Source organism: Ursus maritimus, unplaced genomic scaffold (genome assembly GCF_017311325.1).
Source record: "Ursus maritimus isolate PB19 unplaced genomic scaffold, ASM1731132v1 scaffold_22, whole genome shotgun sequence".
NCBI lineage: Eukaryota > Metazoa > Chordata > Mammalia > Carnivora > Ursidae > Ursus > Ursus maritimus.
The window spans coordinates 39,620,781-39,643,072 of NW_024424675.1; the positions used below are offsets into that span (position 1 = coordinate 39,620,781).

The window sequence follows — 22,292 nt, forward strand, 5'->3', positions numbered from 1 at the left end:
AGAGGCTGATGGAGAACAATTGTAGGTGTCCAGAGATGATGCAAGTGGGAGCAGAGACCCCTCCTCCCCCAAACTGAGCTCAAATCTACTTTAAACCTCTCGATTGAATTCAGCAGTTCATAGAACATACAGACATTGGAGAAAATGAGTTCGATGAAACCAAATATGCAGTAAACGCAAAGAATGCGCTACCTTCCGCACGACGAATGACCCAGCCTCTTTAGTAAATAAAATGTTATAACGTGTGTGGAGGGGGAGGTAGATTACAACAGACTTAAAAAACTGATTTTCTAGGGGGCCTGGGTGACCAAGTCAGCTAAGTGTCTGACTCTTGGTTTCGGCTCAGGTCCTGATCTCAGGGTCATGGGATCAAGCCCCGCATCGGGTTCTGGGCTTATGTGGAGTCGGCTTAAAATTCTCTCTCCTTCTGGGGCGCCTGGGTGGCGCAGTCGTTAAGCGTCTGCCTTCGGCTCAGGGCGTGATCCCGGCGTTCCGGGATCGAGTCCCACATCGGGCTCCTCCGCTGGGAGCCTGCTTCTTCCTCTACCACTCCCCTGCTGTGTTCCCTCTCTCACTGGCTATCTGTCAAATAAATAAATAAAATCTTTAAAAAAAAAAAAAAATTCTCTCTCCTTCTGCCCCTGCCCCCACTGCTCTCTCTCTCAAATAAATAAATGTTAAAAAAACAAAAAGCAAAAATAAAAAAAAAATCTTCTAAACCAATTAAGTGAATGTTGTTTGGGTCCTGATCACAACTTACCAACTATGAGAAGCCACTATTAAGACAAGGCAATGTGGTCATGGAGGCTGGTTATGAAGAATCACTGTCCATTTAGCTGCAGGTGATCACGAAAGCCCTTATCGGTTAGGGGTACATACTGAGGTGTTTTAGGGATAAAACTAAATCACGTCTGAGCTTTGCTTTAAAATACTCAGGGTAGAAGAGGCAGGAGGGGCAAAATACTGCTGGCAAGCATCGAGGATTCATGACACTAACCGCTCTACTACCCTATAGGCTTAAAATTGTACTTATAAAAAGTTAAATGAAACAAAACCAGAAACCAGGGACACAATAAAGACCAAAACGCAAGACTGCAAAACACCAAATCTATATTTACATCCACATATAATAACATAACTTTAAGCTGAAATATATCATAAATAAAACAAGTAATGTCTACTGTTTGACAAGTATCAACAATTAAAATAAATCAAACTGGAATGAAATAAATACATAAACAAAAATCCAACGGATTGTACCTCTATTATATGTACTGTTGTCTCAAAGGAAAAAAAAAAAAACATACAAAACCAGTAGTATCCCAATAGTTAATACTGATGGACCAAAAACAAAAACAAAAACAATTCTTGAGTACAAGGGCTGTGAAAAAAAGGACATTTTTATGCATTCAGAAATTCAGAAATGTGGTTAAGAAAGGAGAAATCCGAAAGCCCCCAAAATTTCAGCATGACATGAATTGACTTGTTTTCAAATAGATTTGGTGATTTTTTTTTTAAATACGGGTTTAAATTTCAGCCCTCTATTATCTCGTATCCCCTTTTAAGATTTACATTTATAGTCACAGCAAGCTTTCTGCAACACTCATTGGATTAGGCAAAGATCAAGTCAATCATCTTGCAAATGTGTTAAATCTTCAAAAATAGGCTATAAAAGTGCAAAACTATGAAAACAAAAATCTAGATTATGTACATATGGCTCAGCTTGTGAACAGGAAGAAAGGTCAATAGTGTACGCTTTCCTGATACAAAGCACTTCATTGCAATGCCAGCAGACTGGTCTGATCAGGTCTCCCTTCCACACGGGAGTTAAGACTTCTCTGTCAAGTACGCTTCATGTTGCATAATGAAAACAAAGCAAAAACAAAAACAAAAACAAAAAAATCAGGGTTCTTTTAGGACTTTCCTCTTGCTCCAACGCAGAAGGGCAGGGCAAAAAACTTAACAGTGCAAATTTATCTCTGAAACAGTTTTCTTAATAAAATATTTTGTGGTTGCTAACCCAATAGACTGCTGAATCGACTCAGCCACGGACAGCATGTTAAGGGAACGAAAGTTTAAAACACCTAGTAAGCCAGCTGGTGGCTATCCTCTCTTTAAAACCCAAACTGCATATGCACTGAGAAAAACTTTGCTGCTCAAAACAACCAAAAATGGGAAGACAACTGAGGTCGAGAAAAGAGCACATCTTCCCCATTACCAGAAGGCTCAGCCGGCAGTTCCTTATTCAGAATCAACGAGTCTGTAATTAACTCAAATATGTCCACAGTTAACCCAAATGCCAGGCACACCAAGACTTCCAGATTACAAACCTAAAATTTACCCCAAAACACTCATGTCCTCTAAAATTGCTTCCAATATGTGTCATTCACATATATAATTTTGCGTTTATGTTTTTTTTTACATACGAATTTAAGTGAAAGCCCAACAACCTGAATTTCCCAACAAAAATGATTAATTTGATAGAAGACTCATGTCAGGAACTCCACGTACAATTTGGTATGTTTACGGCATACGTGGCCGCTCTCCAGAGGACACGCTTCTCTGTAAACACACACACTTAAAACCCCACAAACCGCACCATTTTCAGGGAAGGATCGCGGATCTGGACTCTCCCTGGGTTGACAAAATGAAATTTGCAATAAAAGGGCACCGGATTCAGAATGGCCGATCCGTATACGCAGCACATAGTCATAGAGGGTCAATACTTCCGTTAACAATTTTGTTAAGACAATGGACTGAGGAAGATTTAACATAATACAAATCATTAAGAAATTTTTTTAAAAAAACATACATTTTTAAACAAAAGAGCACAAGTAGCAGGAACCGCTCAAAGTAATGAGCTACGTGAGAGGAAAAGGGTCACGCGCAGTATCCGAACAAGCAGGCGGAGAACTTACATTATGTACAGAGATACCTGAGGTGCAAGCATCATAGACCTTCTCCCCGCCCCACCCCCCAACCCAGACGGTTTCCTTCCAGCAGCGCTCACGTAGGCAAAAGACTCCTCTTCGTATTTGGTCGATTCTAAAAAAAAATAGGATTCAGGGACAAAATAGAGATTTCCAGTCTCCATTTGTGTAGAACCCAACTGTTCCAACTATAGTTTTTATTGCTATTTGGTACAAAAGTTAACAGAACAACTTTACAAAACCGTAGTGTTCCTAGTATGTTACATGCGTGGCATGGTCACAGCTTATTTCACGGGCTTCCACCACCTGCTTTCCCAAAGGATGGACGAACTCAACTCAGGGACAGTACACACGGCCATCAGGACCTATGGAAACAAAGGTTCAAAGACCAAGTCAGAGAAAACTGACAACCGCTCAGAAAATGTGCAGTAAACAAGTGCAATCAACAGAACTAAGGGGATCCGGAAATGCAATGATTCTTTGTAAGCTCAAATGTTGCAACAAAGGCGCGCCTGGCTGGCTCCGTGGGTGGAGCGTGTGACTCCTAATTCCAGCTCGTGAGTTCAAGCCCCACTGGGGGTAGAGATGACTTACAAATAAAATCTCCATTAAAAAAAAATGTTGCAATGAAAATATCAGGACTCTACATAAGGCTGTGGCACTTCAGAGATGCTCCCATGTACTGAACAGTGACTTAATGAAGATGATTTTGCCAAGAATCAGAATGCATATCAGTTAGGCAAAGTCTGGCAAAGGCAACTGTCACTGACGAGAAACTGAAAGTTTCTAACATTATTTGATCAGCCAACGTCTCACGTATTCCCAGCAGTAGGCTAGGCAACGAACACAGGGGTCTCCTCTCAAGCTCAGCTACCCATGAAGCTGGACGTGCGGGTAAGGGGGGCACGGAGAGTGATGGCAATGAATCACACTTGCAGAGGGAACACAATGGGGAAGTCCCTAGTTCCCAGCAAACATTGTACAGAAATGATGTGTGAGCTGGTCCTGGTGTATCAGAGAGAGGCGATCGGGCATAGAAGACGCAGGAAGGGTGTTCTGGGCAGAGGGGAAGTGCAAGCAGGGGAGCTCAGAGGTAAGTTACAGAAGGAGGCCAGGCCTGACCAACAGGACAGTCCGTGTTTGCTGTTACTGACGGACCGTGCCACCGGGAGTGCAGGAACGCGGTGACAAAGGATCTGTTCCTTGTAATCCATACATTATTCGTTTTTGCTTTAATGGAGAGTGGGCTTAACCCCATTCCTGTGACAACACTTTACTCTCATTCTACTTTCACTATCTGAGCGGAAAGAGGAGTGCAGACACACATTGAGGCTGACGGGCCCCACGCGTGTCCCCCGAAAACAGGAGGGAGAAATCCTGCCCTGGAAGGACCAGGGTTTCTGCAAGAGAGAACTCAAATCTGTCCATTAAGCCCCAATCTTTTCATTCAATGTACTGGTAAATGAGGCCTAGAGTAACTTGTACGTAACTCTAAACTACTACGCACACAGCTCTACTACTGGAGTGTCTACAGTTAGATACATTGTCGTGGGAACCACCGAGTCAGAATGCAACGACTTGCTCCTGGCCCACTCCCCTCCCCGCAGACAGGATGCACGGAGGCTTTGAACAAGCTCTTAAACAGGAGGGTTGGGGGGAAGGGGGGCACGGGCTTTGGTTCATGTAGACCTAGGACAGAACCAAACAGAGTAGGCACTGGGCAAGTACCCTCATCTGTAAAGCGTGCCCAGAGCCTCCTAACCCAGGGGTCAGCAAACACTTTCTGTAAACGGCCAGAGTGTAAATATTTTCAGCTTTGCAGGCCCTGCGCTCCCTGTCACAACTACCCAGCTCTGCTAATGTGGCAGAGAAGAAGCCATCAACAACACATAAAGGAATGGCCATGGCTGTGTGCCAGTAAAACTTTATAGACAAAAACAGGTGGAGGGCAGTTTGCTAATCCCTGGCCTGATGCCCCCTGCTGTGAGAAGGATTAAGTGAGGTCATGATTATAAAACACTTCAAGGCTGAACACACACACAAAAAAATGCTTAGTAAATTCCAGTTGCTATTATTATTATTACTATTATCATCATCACTGATATCCACAGAACCTGAGCACTCCGAGTTTAAAACACTTAAAATTAAAATTAGGGGCGCCTGAGTGGCATGGTCCGTTAAGCATCCTGACTCTTGGTTTCAGATCAGGTTGTGATCTGAGTCTTGCGATCGAGCCCCTAAGCGGGGCCCTGCTGAGATTCTCTCACCCTTTCCCTCCGCCCCTCCCCACTGCGCTCTCATGCTCTAAAATAAATAAATCTTGTAAATAAATAAACTTAATTTAAAGTAATTTTACTTTATAGTCTACTGGATAAGACAGATGGTTTATCTTCAATTAGGTAAAATCAGTACATCATACATGCTCACCTTTCTTACCCAAAATAGGAAATCAAGTTTTTTTGTCATTTGGTCGATAATGTGCATTCCCAATAAAATTCTCATAGTTTCTCTTTTGTAGCATGCTGCTAGACAAGTGTTGGTATGACACAGGCCTTTTTCCTGTTCGGAAAAAAATGTGAAAAGGTGTTTAGAATTATGTTCAACAACGGGGCAGGTGTATGTGGGTTGTCAGAGGTCAATCTTCCCAGTTCCTGACTGGTAATGGGATCAGAATACACCAGTTGCATGCGTGTTGCCAAGTTACAACTGATACGTTTTTAAATGCCCTGAGGATATTTGCTAGCACAGAATTTCAAGTCACTCAGTACTATGCTGTCATTAGTAAGAACTAAATAAAAAGTCAAGATCCAGGGTTTAGGCACAGGGGGAAAAAAAGGCAAAAAAATGGTAGCATAAAATATTTTAAACTTATATGCATCATAAACCAAAACTGTGGGGAGGAGGAGAAAAAATACTGATTTTACAAAAGGATTTTATGGAGCGCCTGGTTGGCTCAGTCAGTGGAGTGTGCAACTCTCAATCTCAGGGCTGCAGAGTCCAAGCCCCATGTTGGTTGTAGAGATTATTTAAAAATGAAATCTTTAAAAAACTAAAAATAAAAAAAATAAAGAAGAATTTTGCTGGCAACACAGAGCCAGGACTCTTCAAGTTAAGGCAAAGTTTTGACTCCTGTCCATTTTAAGAGCTCATAGGGAGAAAAATAGACAGTTTTAATCAAAAGGCTGCAAAAATTAATATTTCATCACAATTTTTATGAAATTCACTGGAGTGTGTGAAAGCAATTGTTTTTTAATTTGCTATCCCTACCAGATCAAATGGCATCAAGCTATCCTTGATAAGAGTATTGTCACCACACAGAACCCTTAATTTGAAATTAATACAAACTGAGAGGTTTAAAATGGATTTCTCTTTGGAGCTGCACAAACCAGCAGGACTTATATCTGACAAAGGAAGCGGTTTAATCAAGTTTGCCAAGTGGGGCAGGTCCCCAGGACACTCCAATCTACCTCTTCACACGCACAGGTAGGCATCACACACCTCTAAGGGAACGTGGCCAGGAGGAAGCAGGGGTTTTGAAAATATTTCCATGGGGAGAACTCCAAAGTAAATCTACGACTTTAACAATTTATCTGTTTGGGGGAAAGGGCGTCCCTTTTCAAATGCACTTAATGTTTAACAAAGGCTAAAAATAATGCAGCATGACTCCAGAATCCTAGCATCAAAACTGTTCAAAAGACCATTCACTGGGGTTCTTCTACTTTCTGTTCCTGGTGGGTGGAGGGCCCGTGCTGGGGGTGTTCACTGTGCGATGCCACCTCCTAGTGGGGACACTGCCAGCCACGTACACGGCAAAGGGACAAAAGCAGAGGCCTGGCTCCGAAGGACTTCAACGTGGGGAGCGGGGACCTAGCGCCAGCCCCGACCCCAGACCGGACCACCCCCCGACTGGACGTGCACCGGACGCCAGCCTCGGACGGTAAGCGAGGCGCAGGGCTCAGGGGACACGGGAAAGCCAGCCCCCAGGGTCTGCCACCCCCTGCCCCCCAGGCCCGGGGTCTGCCCCCCCGCCCCAGGCCTCACCTTCCGCGGCGGGCCCGCAGGCGAAGAGCGGCGCGGCGCGGGGCTTGGGCGGCAGCGCGGCGGGCGGCGGGCACACGCACTCGGCGGGCAGCAGAGACGGCAGGCCGCGCACCACGTGGTACTTGGGCAGCTCGAAGGCGCGGCGGAAGGCGGGCGCCGGCGGCTCGACATCGGGCCGCGGCCGCTGAGGCAGCGGCTCTCGCTCCGGGCGCGTCGAGTCGCGCTCCCGCTGGCGCCCAGGGCGCCTCCGCACAGCCGTTGGCGGCGCCGGGGCCGGGCGGGGCGGGGGCAGCGGAGGGCGCCCGGGGCTTGGCCTCGGGCCTCCTGCCCCTCTCCGGGTGGGTGGGGTGGGTGGGCTCGACCTGCGGCGGCAGCCGGGCAACCCCCTGCGCCCCGCCCGGCTGCTGGTGCTGGTGCTGGTGCGGCGGCCGAGGCGCTTTCAGGTTGCTGGGCGCTAAAGTGCTGGGGTCGAGCCCGGGGCCGGGGCCTGGCGGGCGCGGCGGGGCCCGGCTTCCCGCGATCGCGGTCACGGTCGGCGGGCGCGGCCTTGGCGGGCGGCGCGGGCGCGGGCCTGGCCCGGGGCTTGGGGAAGTGCGCCAGCGGGGGCACGTCCTTCCCCAGCAGCGCGGGCGGGCAGCCGGTGCGCCGGCTGCGCAGCAGGGACTTGCTCCTGCAGTTCTTGTGGATGTCGGGGTTGTACTTATGCTCCAGCCGCTGGTGCATCATCAAGACCTCGGGATAAAAGGTCTTGAAGGTACAAAACGGGCAGGTGATCCCTGGGATTAAACTCTTGCTCAGAGAAATGGCCGGGCAGCCGTGAAGCGCCCCGAGGGACAGGTTCAGAGGCTTCTCCTGGCAGTCCACGCCGGGCTTGTGCTTGCCGTCGGCCGCCGCCCCGGCCGGCTTCTCCCTGGGGCCGCCGTCAGCACCGCGGGCCGCACTGCCGTCCGCGCGCGCAGGGACCCCCGCCTCCGCCCTACACGCGGGCTCGGGGGGCTGAGGGTCACCCGGCGGTCTCTTCTGTAACACGTCCAAATACGCGGGGGCAGGAGCTTTGCCCATTTTATCAGTACTGTCATCGGTTGCATTTTTATGGAAATCCTGAGTATCTCTGTGTCCTGGTGAGAGGACAGTGCTGCCCAGAACATTCTGAAAGGTGGCGGCCATCCCCTTAAGTTGCTTTGAAGGTGGGCTGCCTTTAACATCTTTGGCACCATCAAAAAATCTTTTCAAATTTTTGGTTTGCGCACCATCGGCGGCTAGTAGTGCATCTTCGGTCTCCTGGTTTTTCCCATCAGTCTTGACTTCGGCGGCAAGATCGATCTGCTTGTCCTTGTGATGTCTCTCCAGGTGGTACCGCAGAGACGTCTTCTGCGCCGCAGCGTAGTCACAGAATTCACATTTGTATGGTTTTTCACCTAAAACAAGAAGCGTCACTGTCACACAAGTTCACAAAAAACATCAAAATAGATCTCTGGAAACTAAAATTATGTGCCAAGAGAGAATATAATATACCGTCTTTCCTTTTCCCTTTTCTCTCTACGAATCTGCATCTCCAGGATTTTTCACAAGAAAGCTCGCTTTCTCACCCTTACTATACTGAGTATTTGAAAATGTGAACATATGTCTTTAACTTAAAAAAAATAGCACACTTTAAACTTACTTAACCTTCAGAATAGCCCTATGGAACAGAATATCATGATTACCCTGATTTTACAGTTAGGAACACTGGGGCACAGAAAGGTTAAGCGACTTGCCCAAGGCTGCACAGCTAGTGAGTGGAAAAGATGCCCACCCAGCCTCCTGAACCATTATCATGTTACAGCTGCTTCTACAATCTAAAGAAAATACTAAATATATCCTCGTTGCCAATCCTAACAGTTAACACCCAAAAAAGCTGTGGCATTAAATACTGAAGAGGTTTTAATAAGATGAGAGGATACAGTAGTCAGAAACTAAACAAGAAACTAACTTTGAAACAGGAACAGTTCAAGTTACAAGAACACTAACAGACTTAAAATGACAGCTGCCATCAACACACTTCACACTTACTCTTAAACTATTGCAAGGGACTAAGAATATTTGAACAATATAAAAAAGTCAAGACACAAAACTGTATCGTAGTTCTTTGAGCTAATAAGAATTAAGAAAACCCAGGAAGTTCCTTACCTGTATGCGTTCTGAGATGAATATTGAGGTAATAATTTGAACGGAAAAACTTCCCACAATAACTACATTCTCTTGAGGATGTAAGATGCTTTATTTTTCCTCCATCATCATTTTTATCTTAAAGCAGAAACAAAAAATATTTCTGTAAGAAGACAGCTCAAGGACACAAGTAAGACAGACTGACTTTAAGTATTCTTAAGGGAAACTTTTTTTTTTTTTGGAAAGCATAAAATAGTTTTTATATTAAGTGTTGGGGTACCCCAGAAAGGATAGGAACACACCAAATGCTATTTTGAGACTGCCTGAAGTTTTGGAAGCTTTTTACAACACGCGTGCCCTATTTCTTGGTTTTGTTTTTGTTTTCTGAGTACAGCAAAATTTGGTGTCACAGATTTAGTTCTTCCTTTGCCTCAATCGCAGGAGAGCTCACTTAACAAAAGACTGACATGCATGGGCAACTTTCTGTTCTCCCAACAAGTCTGCAACAGGCAGGATCTGGCAGACTGAAGCTGGACCTACACACACTGGCTTCTTCAGAATAACTGATTTAGAAAACTGAGCCAATATAGAATTGCCAGCTTCCCCAGCCACCAGGCCCAAGAAGTGCATCTTAAGATTGGGCCAGCTACCACTAGAGGGTAGCAAGCACAACTTAATCTTTAAAGGAAAGAAAAGGTTTTGGCACTGGGTCAAACAGCTACAAAAGAAAGTTTGTCAAAATTTAGCACGTTTTGGAAAGCAGACTATATCATTCACAAGCACACGTGGACAAAAAAATATCGGGGAATCAATCAAAATCTGTCCCCAAATGACAATGCGCTAAACTTTATACTTCGATCTCTGCAACGACCAGGACAGTGTATCTGGGCTGCAACAGAGTAAAGGTCCACTGGGGACACTAATGAAAGGATGATTATACCCAAATACCAGCCCTCCAAAAGACCATGGCATTTGCTACAGTTAAGACACCCGCTCCCATAAAAATGAGTGTTAAAAGTTCTAGATAATCACCTCCTCTTACCAAAGACTGTATTATGTGCACTGCAATGAGGACAAGGAAGTGGAGTCCTCTCTTAAAACTGAGCCTAACTAAACCGGCTCTTTTGCCTTGAAAACTGCTAACTCCAACTAAAAAGTCCTCCTTCCTGGTTTTGCATTTTAGATTATATAGACCTAGTTTGCAGATTTTAGGCAGCAGCTTACTTATGAGCCAACCGTGGGCAGCCTCCAGTACAACAGACAGGACGGCATGATCCCCTCGCCCCTCGACTCCCCTGACGAAAAGGTGCCCACCTCTGAGCACCTCGAAACACTCTAAACCAGCAGAGACAACCACTGATCACGAGGACTTCAAAAACAATCCCATCAACAACCACCATTAGACCTACTATACAGTTGAACAAACATAAAAACAAAATATTTACTTTGCCTTTTGATCTTAAAAGTCAATCTCAAGAAAGCCAGGTTGATAGTAAATAACAGGAAGGTAAACCCAGACAACCACATCATAATATAAACTTAGGAAAATCAATTCTCTAAATACAGAAGGCCCAGCTTTGTCTTACAATCACACCCAACGAGCTGAGTTTGAACCTCACTGCAATTTCCTACTCCACGTATGTGTAGGATGTATGGTACGTTGCATCAGAGCCAAAAAGTTATGAAATGGGTCTGTTTTAACACAAAGGACGTGAAATGTCCACATATACTTGGTTCCTGCGCCTCTGGCATCACCTCTGATTGTACAGTTTCTGAAAGGACTGCAAACTTTTTTATCAAGAGGCTGTGGAAATTATCCTTGGGAGGTGGAAGACAAGGGTCGACCAACCAATTTTGCAAACAGAAATCAGGGCAAAGAAAGGTTAAGCAACGTGTCATCAGCCACAGAACAATGCAGTGGCAGAACCAGACTGCAGGCAAGTCGTGGCCCTCCCAGCTACTGCTGGGCATTCTATCCGCCTGATGACCAAGACTTCCAGCAGATCCTTCTGCCCACACCACCTACCGGCAGAACGCAACTGGCCATTTCATTTCTCTCAGGACAACGAGGACCCAAGCATCTCCGGATTCCTGTATGCCCCCAAGCAGGAATGCCACTACTAGGAACCACTGAGACGACAACAGGTCTGTGCTGAAGGCCTTTTTTATGATGTCATGAAGACACCATAATGGTGTTTTCTAGATTTCTGAAGACTGTAGTATCCTAAGCGCTAGGTTTCCTGTGGCCCCTGAATCTTGAAACATCCTAAATCCTCCGTATGAATACTACTGTTCTCACGCCCATCGTGTGATGGCAAAAGAACCTGACACTGGTTTGGAGCAGGAAGCGTCCGTGTGTCGTCCGGTCCCGTCCATCTGGGGTCTCACACCCGAGTTCGCACGAGCCAGCCACATACCATCAAGTTACAAAGGAGGCAGCATCGGCTTAAACCAAAGACCACTTTTGTGAATGATAACATCCCTCTAAGACTAATTCGTGTTCCCACCATTCAGTTGTTGAAGATGCAGGGGTTCCTTTAACTGCCTTCAAGCAGCCAAATCCTTTATTCAAACAAAGTTCTATTAAACAGACAGAAGCAGCTCTGGTTGAAGTGCAGATGGGCGACACTCAAACCACAGGTGGGATCCTGTGCCTTGGATCATGTCCCTGAGCCTCCGGCAATGGCTGTTTCCTCTAAAAGCCACTAGTACAAGAGAAACCTGCCTGAGCACTTGACATTCCTTTAAACCATCTTTGGTGTGTTCACATTCCCTTTATTTTACACACGGTCTCCGTTCGTGAGCTATTCGCAAACACTACCCCACCAGACAGAGGACAGGGTACCGGGGAGCGCCAGCCCACCTCTAAAGAGACCCTTGCTCTGGCTGATAATCACTCCAGTACCTTCTGTGACCACTAGACCAGCATCTGGAGCTAAGTGTGTGAGAGCCAGAGCGGGGTCCCGAGGACAGGGAGGTCGGCTGCATGTAAGAACACCCCGCTTTTATAGAGAAGATCAGATACGCCAGAAAATCTGAAGCAGGGCGCCTGGGTGGCACAGTGGTTAAGCGTCTGCCTTCAGCTCAGGGCGTGATCCCAGCGTTATGGGATCGAGCCCCACATCAGGCTCCTCCACTGGGGAGCCTGCTTCTTCCTCTCCCACTCCCCCTGCTTGTGTTCCCTCTCTCGCTGGCTGTCTCTATCTCTGTCGAATAAATAAATAAATAAAATCTTTAAATAAATAAAATCTTTAAAAAAAAAAAAAAGAAAGAAAATCTGAAGCAAAGCCCAGGGGTCTCTGAACCCCGACACCGCTAACACTGGGGCCACGCAATCACCTGCCGCGGGGTGCCCTGCACACGGGAAGATGTTTCGTAGCATCCCTGGCCTCCCCCCACTGGGTGCCAGCCATGCACACACTAACACGGCTGTGACACCCAAAAATATCTCTAGACACTACCAGGTTCCACGGGGGGCCAAACCGCCCCGGGTCAGAAGCACCGCGTCAGGCTGATGCACAAGTGAGATGATGTGTGTCCTCCAAGACAAGAGGTAAGACGACAGAACTTTCAGAACTGGAAGAAACCTCGAGAAGAATCAAGGCCCCAGAGGTTACGTGACCTACAACAGGCTGGCACCACAAGGGCCTGGACTCCACCCCAGCTCTCCCACCCCTGGATGGGCCAGCGTTTTCTGGGGCGGGAACAGAGGCAGGGCAGCGGGCCCTGGGGCAGGGGCTTACCCAAATGGAGCCCTTCCGGAAGTCCGTCCTCAGATCCATCTTCAGAACCACCTTCTCGATCCACGGCTCCATTCTCATCCAGGGTGGCGGTGAGGTCTGGAGAACACGTCCTAGGCTGCCTTCCGTCAACCGACATGGTGGGCGACTCGGCATCGGCCCTCCGGTCCTTCTTGTGCACTCGCGAGTGCAAGACCAGCTGGTGGTAGGTTCGGAAGGCTTTGCCACATTCCGAGCAATGCGTCGGCTTCTCCTTGTTGCCGGACAACTTCGGGTCCGCTTCCCCGGAAGGCACTTCACCACTGGAGGGTCGGGGCTTCTCTTTATCTTGTGCGAGGCCTGCACAACCGCTTTTGCTTGCCTTGGACTTTCCGGAACCTTCGGAATGGCTCTTACTCGCGTTCCAAATCTCGACCAGCTCCTCTTTTTCCGAACACGAGTCATCATTGTCGGTACTTCCTTCTTGGCCGGGCTGCTCCTTCACTTCTCGGCACACGGCGACCTTTCCTTTGGTAGCCAGCTGCCAAGCCTGGTAGGTGGTGAATGGATCGAGCTGAGGTATCCATTTTGTGGGCTTCTTGCCGGTTTCGGGGTGAGAGGTGGGTCTCAAGTTTAAAAACTGCAGGAACTCTTCCCCCGGAGATGGCATTCCCCCCTGCGGAGAGTCTGTTTGTGTACTGCTGGCACCGGAAGCCGCTTCTTTGGTGTGCATCTTCCTGTGATCGATGAGACTCTCCTTATTTGGAAAGAGGAAGCCACAGACCATGCAGATTTTGTAAGGAGAGGAGATGCTCTCAGCCGCCGGCTCCTGTACCACCTCATTGATGGTGGCCGGGCTCTCGGAGCCTTGCTGCAGTTTGCTCTTGGCCCCTGATTTGCCAGTGTGCGTCCGCATGTGATTTTTAAGAAACCAGGGCTCCTTGAATCTTCTCCCGCACACGTTACAGCCGTAAGTGAAAGAGTCCTTATGTTTCTTCATGTGCATCTCGACGTCGAAAGCCACTCTGAATGTCTGCCCACATACTTCACAGCTAAATTCTTCATTTTCTTTGCAATTCTTGTCCTTTGGAGGTTCTGTTCTCACTTGACTTTTATCAAGAGGACTAAGATACTCCGCTTCAACACGCAAAACTGCGGGCTCACAGAGGATCGGCCGATGTTGCATTAAGACATGTTTATTGAGGTCTTCTGAATGTGTGAAGGTCTGATTGCAAAACATGCAGTCCAAGGGCATATATCCTTCTATTTGGATTATGTTCTTCTCTTGCGTCGCTCTGAAAGGGACAGCGGTGGTCCCTTTTATGGACACGGCATCATCTAGCTCCATCTGGGTGCCAAGGGAATTGCCAATAACTTCTGGTCCATCCATATACACCAACAGGGATTGAGTTGGCATGTTTCCTGGCACTTTAGGATTGTATATAAAATAAGAATCTGGTGGAGGAATTTCTGGAATTGGGATAAGGCCACTTGGTAAGACTTGTCACTCACACCCCCAGCAGCCCTGGACTTAAAACTAGAACAAATATTTGTTATAAAAGTTCAAAAGAAAGTATATATTCCTGTAGCTTCTTATCTTCAGAAGTCGTAGGAAGCTCGGTGACAGAGCCTCTCACTGGTTCTTTCCACAAACAAGGCAGACAGACTCCCCAACGCTTTGATTCAAATATGAGTCAGCACAAAGCATTAATTCTCTTTGTCTCCATTGAGTGAGTGATTCAATTGAGCAAGAAGTCAATCCCAGCAACCTGGAGACAAGGGATTTCCAAAACCTAGAGGGGGAAAAAAAAAAAACACAGAAATGGTTAGCTACAGCCGGGGAAGAAGAGAAGCCTGGTGTGGACGGTTCACAGCTGGTCCGCTCGCGGCAGAGAAGGCGCCTAGGTCATCCGCTCCCCTGTTAACAGTGCATCCTGTTCGACGGGCTCGTTAATTCAATCATTAGCATTTTATCCAATCAGTACACTTAGCAAATCGCTAGGTTTTCATGCAGTTAAGAAACTTAACACGTGGTCCCTTAATGATTTAAATCTAAAATGTAAGATTCTGGGCAGAAACTGTTAAACGCACCGGAACACATTTTAAATGCCAACACTACAATGCACATGTGTACCCTTATAAACAGCCTCCATAAATCCAGAGACTCTACCAACTGTGAAAACTGACAATTACAGCACTTTAAGTAAAAATTGAAAAGCCGGAACTTCAAACGGTCTTATACACAGTCGAGAAACACAAATACCTTAAATGCAGCCTTGAAGCTTACACATGCATTGGCCAACAACACACACACACACACACACACACACACACACACACAACCAGGAACCTTTCCTAAAATCCACATTCAGAAACTACAGACACCTCGGAATGATGCTCATCTTGGCCAAGAGAAACGTTCATCGTTTTGGCTCACAGGATATTCTCGCCCCCACCCACTGCCCAAACCCCAGTTTGCTTGTAACAACTTTCTGCCTTCAACAAGCCTCAGGGTTGGGCTTCCCTGTCCACACGATTAATAAGGAAATACATACACAAAGCTACTTTGTGAATATACACGTTAAAATAAAATCCTCCATACCGCCAGTTCAACGTGGCTCAGTCTTCAATCAGAAAATGGGTCCTCCCATTTTTAACCCGCCTTTCACATCATGCATTGGCCAGGTCAAAAATGGACTATTGTTTTATTTAGCCACGCAGGCTCAGGTTTAGACGCGGATTTTCATTCTTGAAGAAGAATTAACCTCCAAAAAATCCAATATCCCCCACCTTTCTGGCAAGACAGAATTGGTTTTAAAGCGTCACTACTTTAACTGAGGTCGGTTAATTCTGCCCAACAAAACAAAGACTTGCAAACTGCTCCCACCACCTTCAGCTTTACTTTCTTCTCTCCACTTCCTCAAAGACCAAGGGCCTCCAGGCTCAGAGAAGACAAGGAAACATTTCTTCCCCTTCTTTACACTCATAATAAAAGAAAATTCTCATGCCCCTTGCTATCTTTAGTTTTGAATAAACCAGATCTTTAACATTAAGCTTTTCTAAATAAGACTGCAGATCAAAGATTAGGGAAAAGAAAGAACGTACTGAAGTGTTTTATCTTAATTTCTGAGTCTTTTGTTGTAATCACAATGGAGGATAAAATGCTGGGGCTGGCGACCAGCTTGGTGGGCAATAACAGAACACTCCAGAGACCTGAGTTCTAGTTCTGCCTAAGTCACAACCTTCAAGCTGTCACGACCACATACCCCATCTTTTTCTACTTGATGGTTAAATGATAGGATCATCCTCAAGAGTTCCAAATTTCTTTGGTTGGGGGGGGGGGAGTAGATCTACATTTATGGATAGACCTACGCAAAAGAATATTTAATGCTATCCTAAATCAAGAGATTAAACGACGTTTGAAAATGTAACTGCTAATTTAGGGTTCTATGCATTTACTCATTGAACAAATAATGTACCGGGTAATATTTTCACTGAAGAAGTTAACAGTACATATTCTAGAAAAGCAGCTCTCAAACTCAGACATCGTTTTCACCAGCTGACAGCTATGTGAAAAACAGAAACAGCTCCACGAGTTCTACACCAAGTACACAGATAAATTTCAATTTGAATAAAGGCTGTCCTGTATTTGAGGACCTTTCTATTTTTTTGGTTGCAAAGTCGCTTTTTAAAAAAATGAAACACTGGCAATAGGGAGTAGTAAAGTTTTCTTTTTTTTTTTTTAATGCCCTAATTTGCCAAAATCAAAGTTAGTCCTCCATGTCAGACCTCAACATTATCTTCTTCTTCTTTCTTTTTTTTAAGAAATTTTACTGCTCTGTGGTATCTTAAATTTGGGGGAACTCCAATTTTCTACAGATCATCTTTCCCAAAAAGACACCAATCCTAAACTCAATCTCTGGATGAGAAACAGGACATGTGGGTCCATCACTATTGTTTATTTCCCACCCAGGGTAATGGCATATAACTGGAAATGCCTGACTTCAAGAAATAGTTGTTTCAATTTTTATCTCTGAAATGTTCAAATATCTGGGTTAAGGAAGTCATCGTCAAGCTTCTAACCCAAGACCTGAAGGATTAGTAAAGGAAGCACAGTGAAAAAACCAAAAAAAAAAAATAAATAAAAAAAAATAAAAATCATAGGAAGAGCCTCAGTTTTGCTTGGGGTGGGTGAAGGATGGCAGCCTGGAGATGAGCGGAAGGGGGTCCTGGGCCAGCGAGTCTCCTAGGATGGTCACATGGGGAAGAAGACCCTTCCAGGCAAAACTAAGCACTTCTTCCTCAAGGGAAGCTTCTGGCACAGATTCTGACAGTCAGCAACTGTGCCCAATTGTCGTGAGCACTAGACGACATTGGGTCATAGCCATCCTTACTCACCCAAGATAGGAAAACCCTGGGCCATTCCTCTGAAGAGCCTAGGGGGAGAGACCCTGTCGACCCTGTTCGCTGCTATCCCCGCATGCCGAGAAGGGGTCTCTGGCACAGGGTTAGGCCCTCGATAAACACCTAGTGACTAAACAAACCAACACGACGTGGTCAGCACAGGGGCAGAGTCAATACTGCACATCTCTGGCCACAGCCACCAACCATAACTCATCTGATATGAAAATTACCTCGAAGGTCCATCAGACCTTCTACATGGCTCTCTATGGCTGCCGTCTAATATCCCACTCTCTGCACTTTCCAGGGTATAATAAAAAATAACGAATCATGTTTAATCACACCACGAAGTTGGCCAACACAAGCAAAACTGTATCACTTGGATTTAAAACTGTTCTCCTTACTGACCCACCGGAACAGAAATGCAGGACAAGCTGGGGAAATCTCTGACAGCAAAGGCCTTCAACTCTTGACTCAGAAACTGAATGCAGACTAAACACTTCCTTAACCTATAAACCAATTATCTACATCACTTACAACCAATCTGCTAACAAAATCTAAAATCTTCAGAGTGATTGCAATAACAAAGACTTTAATACTAACAAAACTTACCAAAAAACAGACATTCTAATCTAATTACTGTTAATAACAACCATTCCAGGCCAGCCAGCGAACGAGCACCCACACAGCCTTCCCTGCACCTTCGGGGTTCTCCAGGGGGGGCACGCACAAGCCAAGAGCAGAGCAAGGCTCTGCAGGCGGACGGAGGAAGCGGTCTGTCCTCACCAAGAACTGGAGGAGGAGGGAGGGGGAGATCATAATCCAAACCCTACAATCTAAATGCTTTTAGTCTGCAGAAAAGTGAGCGTTCCGAACACACGAGGCTTAACTAAAAGGCAGCTGGCAAAAATGTTTTCCAATGTTTAAAAAAAAAAGCTCTTACACCTTTACTCAGGTAAAGGACAGCACTGAACTTTCAGCCATTCGCCCCAAGGCACCTGAGGCAATATAAAGGGTAAAGTCATATTCTGAAAGAACACCAGGGCTTCCTTGATACTGTGATCACTGAAGTAGAGACTTTAAAAAAAAAAAAATTTACAACAACATAATCTTTGGAAAAAAGTAGCAAGCATATTGCTGTCACTGCCTGAAACAGAAGTCTAATGCTCTTTAGGCCATGTCCCCTGGTGGGGTTTTTTTTTTTTTTTTTTCCCTAAAGCAGATACTCGTTTGTGAGTAAAGCTCCTGTGAATTCTGCCACTACCTCTAGATTTTGAAGTTACCAAATTTTACACATTATACAGTGCCTAATGGAAAACACAGTATTTGGTGCTTAAACACAACAAATTAGAAGTAAATGCCACCTCGCCGACAACTGCTGTGCCTGGGCGACAGTTCTGCAGGTCCAAACGTACTCACACTGGTCACCCTTAGAGGCTGCACCGGCTCTACTCAGCTGAACAGGTTATCTCCCATTTTTTGATGTGGAATATTTATTACCCTATCATGGAGCAACGGGAACTCAAAGTCCTCAAAAACTGTCAAGAACACATAAAAATGCCATTTATAACCAAGTAATTTGCCATATTCCTACAAATCTACTTTTTCCCTCCAAGTCACTTAAGGATCCAAATCAATGATCATTAAAATATTTAACCAAACAAACCGCTGGTCTCTGGCCAATTCATTTGTACCCTCTAAACAGCGAAATTAACTCCAAGATCTGGCCAGGAAACTAACAGTTTTTCTATAAATGCTCCTTCTGTAGGTCATATACCGTTTTTTTGTCTTAATCCAACCAGTGAAGAGAACTGCACATAGAAAGCCACAGTGCAACCCAAACCTGTAACTTTAAATCCTTCAACCCTATTTCAAGGAAATCGCCAAGGTCACACCCACGAGCTAAATGGTCAACCCAACTTTCCTAATATAGCTGTGGAAAGATGTTGAAAAGTTAAGTGAAAGAAAAAGATTAAAAGATTCAGAAGTTTACATTCAACAACACATTCTAAACTATTCAAAATAGCAAATGACTGTTCAAAGGCAAAGCTTGGGGAGAGATCGTACAGCACAGTCTCATTTTCTTGAAACTGTAGAAAGTACTTAGTCCTAGATATGATTAGAGACCAAAAGTCCTACAAAAAAATATAGTCGTATTAGTATATTTGAGTGTCATGATTAAAAACTCTGCCTGATTCATTCCAAATCAATTAAGGTCAGTTAAAGGATCTTAATGTGAACTCGAAGCACCACATATTAGTTTTAGTTTCAGTATTATCAATATTAACAGATACTGTGGTCTGTAAACTGACTTTTAAAAAGTCCATCCTGACCGGAAAAAGAGAACTCTATGGGAAATGAATAAAAAAAGAACTTTCATTAAGCAAGACTAAGCCTGGCTATCTGTCAGGCTCCATTACTGCAACTTAACCAGTACTAACTTTAATACTCTGAAAAGATTCCAGACAGGGCTAACCACCAAAAAGAGGGGTTTCAACAACCTAAAACAGTAAACTCGTCTATCTTTACCTGTCTTCTTTCGCTCTCCACAAGGAAAACACCCTGTGTGTGTCTGTCACACACACACACAGATAACTGTATACAGAGATAAATAACTATAACCATCCTACTAACACCACTACCCTACACACCTACAGCTCTTTTTTCCACACGGCCCAATGGTGAGTGTCCTTAATTATACCCCATTTAACTAACCAGATTAAATATAAACGTGCGTACTGCCTTTTAAGGCATGAGCTCTTTCTTTAGCAGTATTTAAATATTCCCCGCCCTATCTCTGTTGAGTAAATACTCAAGTTGTATGTCTGGCTCTTTTAAGTCACCTGTTTGCTTTCAAAATTAAGGGAAAAACACTCCTTTCGATTCATACATATACTCACTGTTGAGGAGACTTACATACTGAACTGAAAACAAAGCTTATCCGCAGATTTAAAAAACCCCCAAACACTTCTTCTGGTGTAACTGAACTGTTTTGAGGTTACCCTGATTTGACACAGGTAGGAAAAGTAAAAACATGTAGTTCTCCTCATGCTGATATGAGAACTAAAGAGAGCTGGGCTCTCACTCTCCAATGCACAGAACTGCATTTTAAATCCAAGAGGTCTCCTGACAACGCTAGAAACGAAGCAACACCACACCCCCCCCAACGAAGCCATTACAAAACCAGCATCTGACTGCAGGGTCGCAGCTCCTCTCTAGGAAGTGAAGGAATAGTGGAAGGCAAAAACAACTGAAGGTAAAGCTTGAAGAACAAAAGCTGAGGAATTTAAGCCAATTCCCTCAATTTAACTTACCCAGCTGTCTTTTCAGGTTTAGTAATTTTATTTCTCAACTTTATCATAAAATTACCAAACTGGCCCCTAATTTCCAGTAACTCAGTTATGTAGTTACCCTGGGCAGGAAGTAATGGGGATGTTAAGAACAGTCAACAAATGTTCAAATGTAAAGTCGTTAATGAGCATTCCAATGTTAAGCATAAAAGGGCAGTTTGTGGTGGCAGCTGGCTGACAGGGGCTGCCCCGCTATTTATTTGGAAGAGGGCTTTATACAAGAATTGAACTTGCTCATCGTGAACGGCAGATTTTGGGAAAGGATGGTCCCTGTCCCACTTCCTCAAAATGAGATTTCTATCTGCCCTCGTGGTCTCAATTCAAACTCCTGCGCCCCACACACCACTATAAATTTGCCTATATTATCGGTTGGAGAAAAATCATCCAGATCGCCTTTTTCGTAAAAGCCAACACTTGAGAAGTTTTTACAATACCCCCAAAAGGAGGCCGTTCAGTTATAATGATCAAGCTTCCCTCTCCCAAATTTCAGAAATTGCCTGCTGTCTTTGTGTAATTCCTTCTTTCTTCCACGTGCATTTTAAACTGGTCAGCACCCCTCCCCCGCCCAATCTGGAGATGGGGTGTACAAACAAATCGAGACTCCTCCACAGCCTCAAGTTTAGTTTACATGCTGTTAACAAAACCTTTCACTATTTCGAGCATTTAATGTGACTGGGATTTCTTTAATTTCAGCTCACTAGCTGTTCTGTAAACACCTTCCAGGTTTTTATTTGTGACACCTCAGTAACTTGAAAACGGTTCTGTATATCCCAAATGGAGTCGTTTCAATTAAAATTTCATTATACTGATTTCATTCTAGTGGAATACTCCTCAGCTTATATACAACGCTCTCAGATTTCTCGTTCCTACTGTATAATTCTGAAGCTTGAAAATATATAGCCATTGTTCAGGACTTTGGCTTCAACTTTCCAATTCATTTACTAAACATACTGCTACGGGGTTAAACTCAAATAGGAAATTAGCAATGAACCATTTAAAATAAGTCATCCCCAGCAACCTCAAAAACCCTCACATACAGGCCATACTTGGCATTCGTTGAGATGGAACATTCTCAACTGAACTTGTCTTTGAGCAAATGGAAACAAAGCTTCATGTGAAACATAAAAAAGGTCCAATCATTTACAGTCCTCAGAGTCAGATAAAAGTATCTTTTTTTTTTTCAAGTAGTAGATGGTAGATAGTCTAGAGTCATTAAAACTACTCCAAAGTTCTTATCCACCAATATCATGTTTGTGACAACTGTGAGAAAAGCATGTAATTTTATAAAGTGGGAAAACAGCACATCTTTTGGGACCCCTGAGGCTCTAATCAAGCGTCTCAGAATTAAGAGTGCTCCAGGGTTGGGAAAAGGCAGCCCTGCTGTGGCAAAAACATGCCATTTCATCATAAATGTTGTTAAAAGAGAGAAAAGTGATTATCTGAAATGAGGAGAGAGGGACTCCGTCTTGCCAGGCCATTATATTCCTTAATTATTTCATCAGTTTGTAAGTGACTTGATGATTAAGTCTTATTTTCTGATTTCCTCTTTAAAGGTCCACTGGAAGGGAACCAGGGGCTGCTATTCCTCCCAGAAGTTCCTCTGCCAAAAATGGAGGCTTACAAAGAGAATGCAAATCTACTTCCACCTTAAAACTAAAGGCAAAGTCAAACGCTTCTCTCCTCCCTCCTCCCTCCTCTTTCCC

The 22,292-nt window shown here is 44.9% G+C and overlaps 1 protein-coding gene across 1 annotated transcript; it reads right to left on the reverse strand.

The window, feature by feature from the left end:
• Positions 1 to 1,093: 1,093 nt before the first annotated feature.
• ZNF217 (zinc finger protein 217) lies at positions 1,094 to 14,342 on the reverse strand (the record flags this gene model as incomplete). The annotated part of the gene is made up of 6 exons (XM_040637869.1): positions 1,094 to 3,295; positions 5,358 to 5,489; positions 6,972 to 7,200; positions 7,338 to 8,389; positions 9,141 to 9,257; positions 12,863 to 14,342. Coding segments are annotated over 5 exons (2,988 nt in total), but the record flags the coding sequence as incomplete, so codon positions are not given.
• Between the last annotated feature and the right edge of the window lie 7,950 nt (positions 14,343 to 22,292).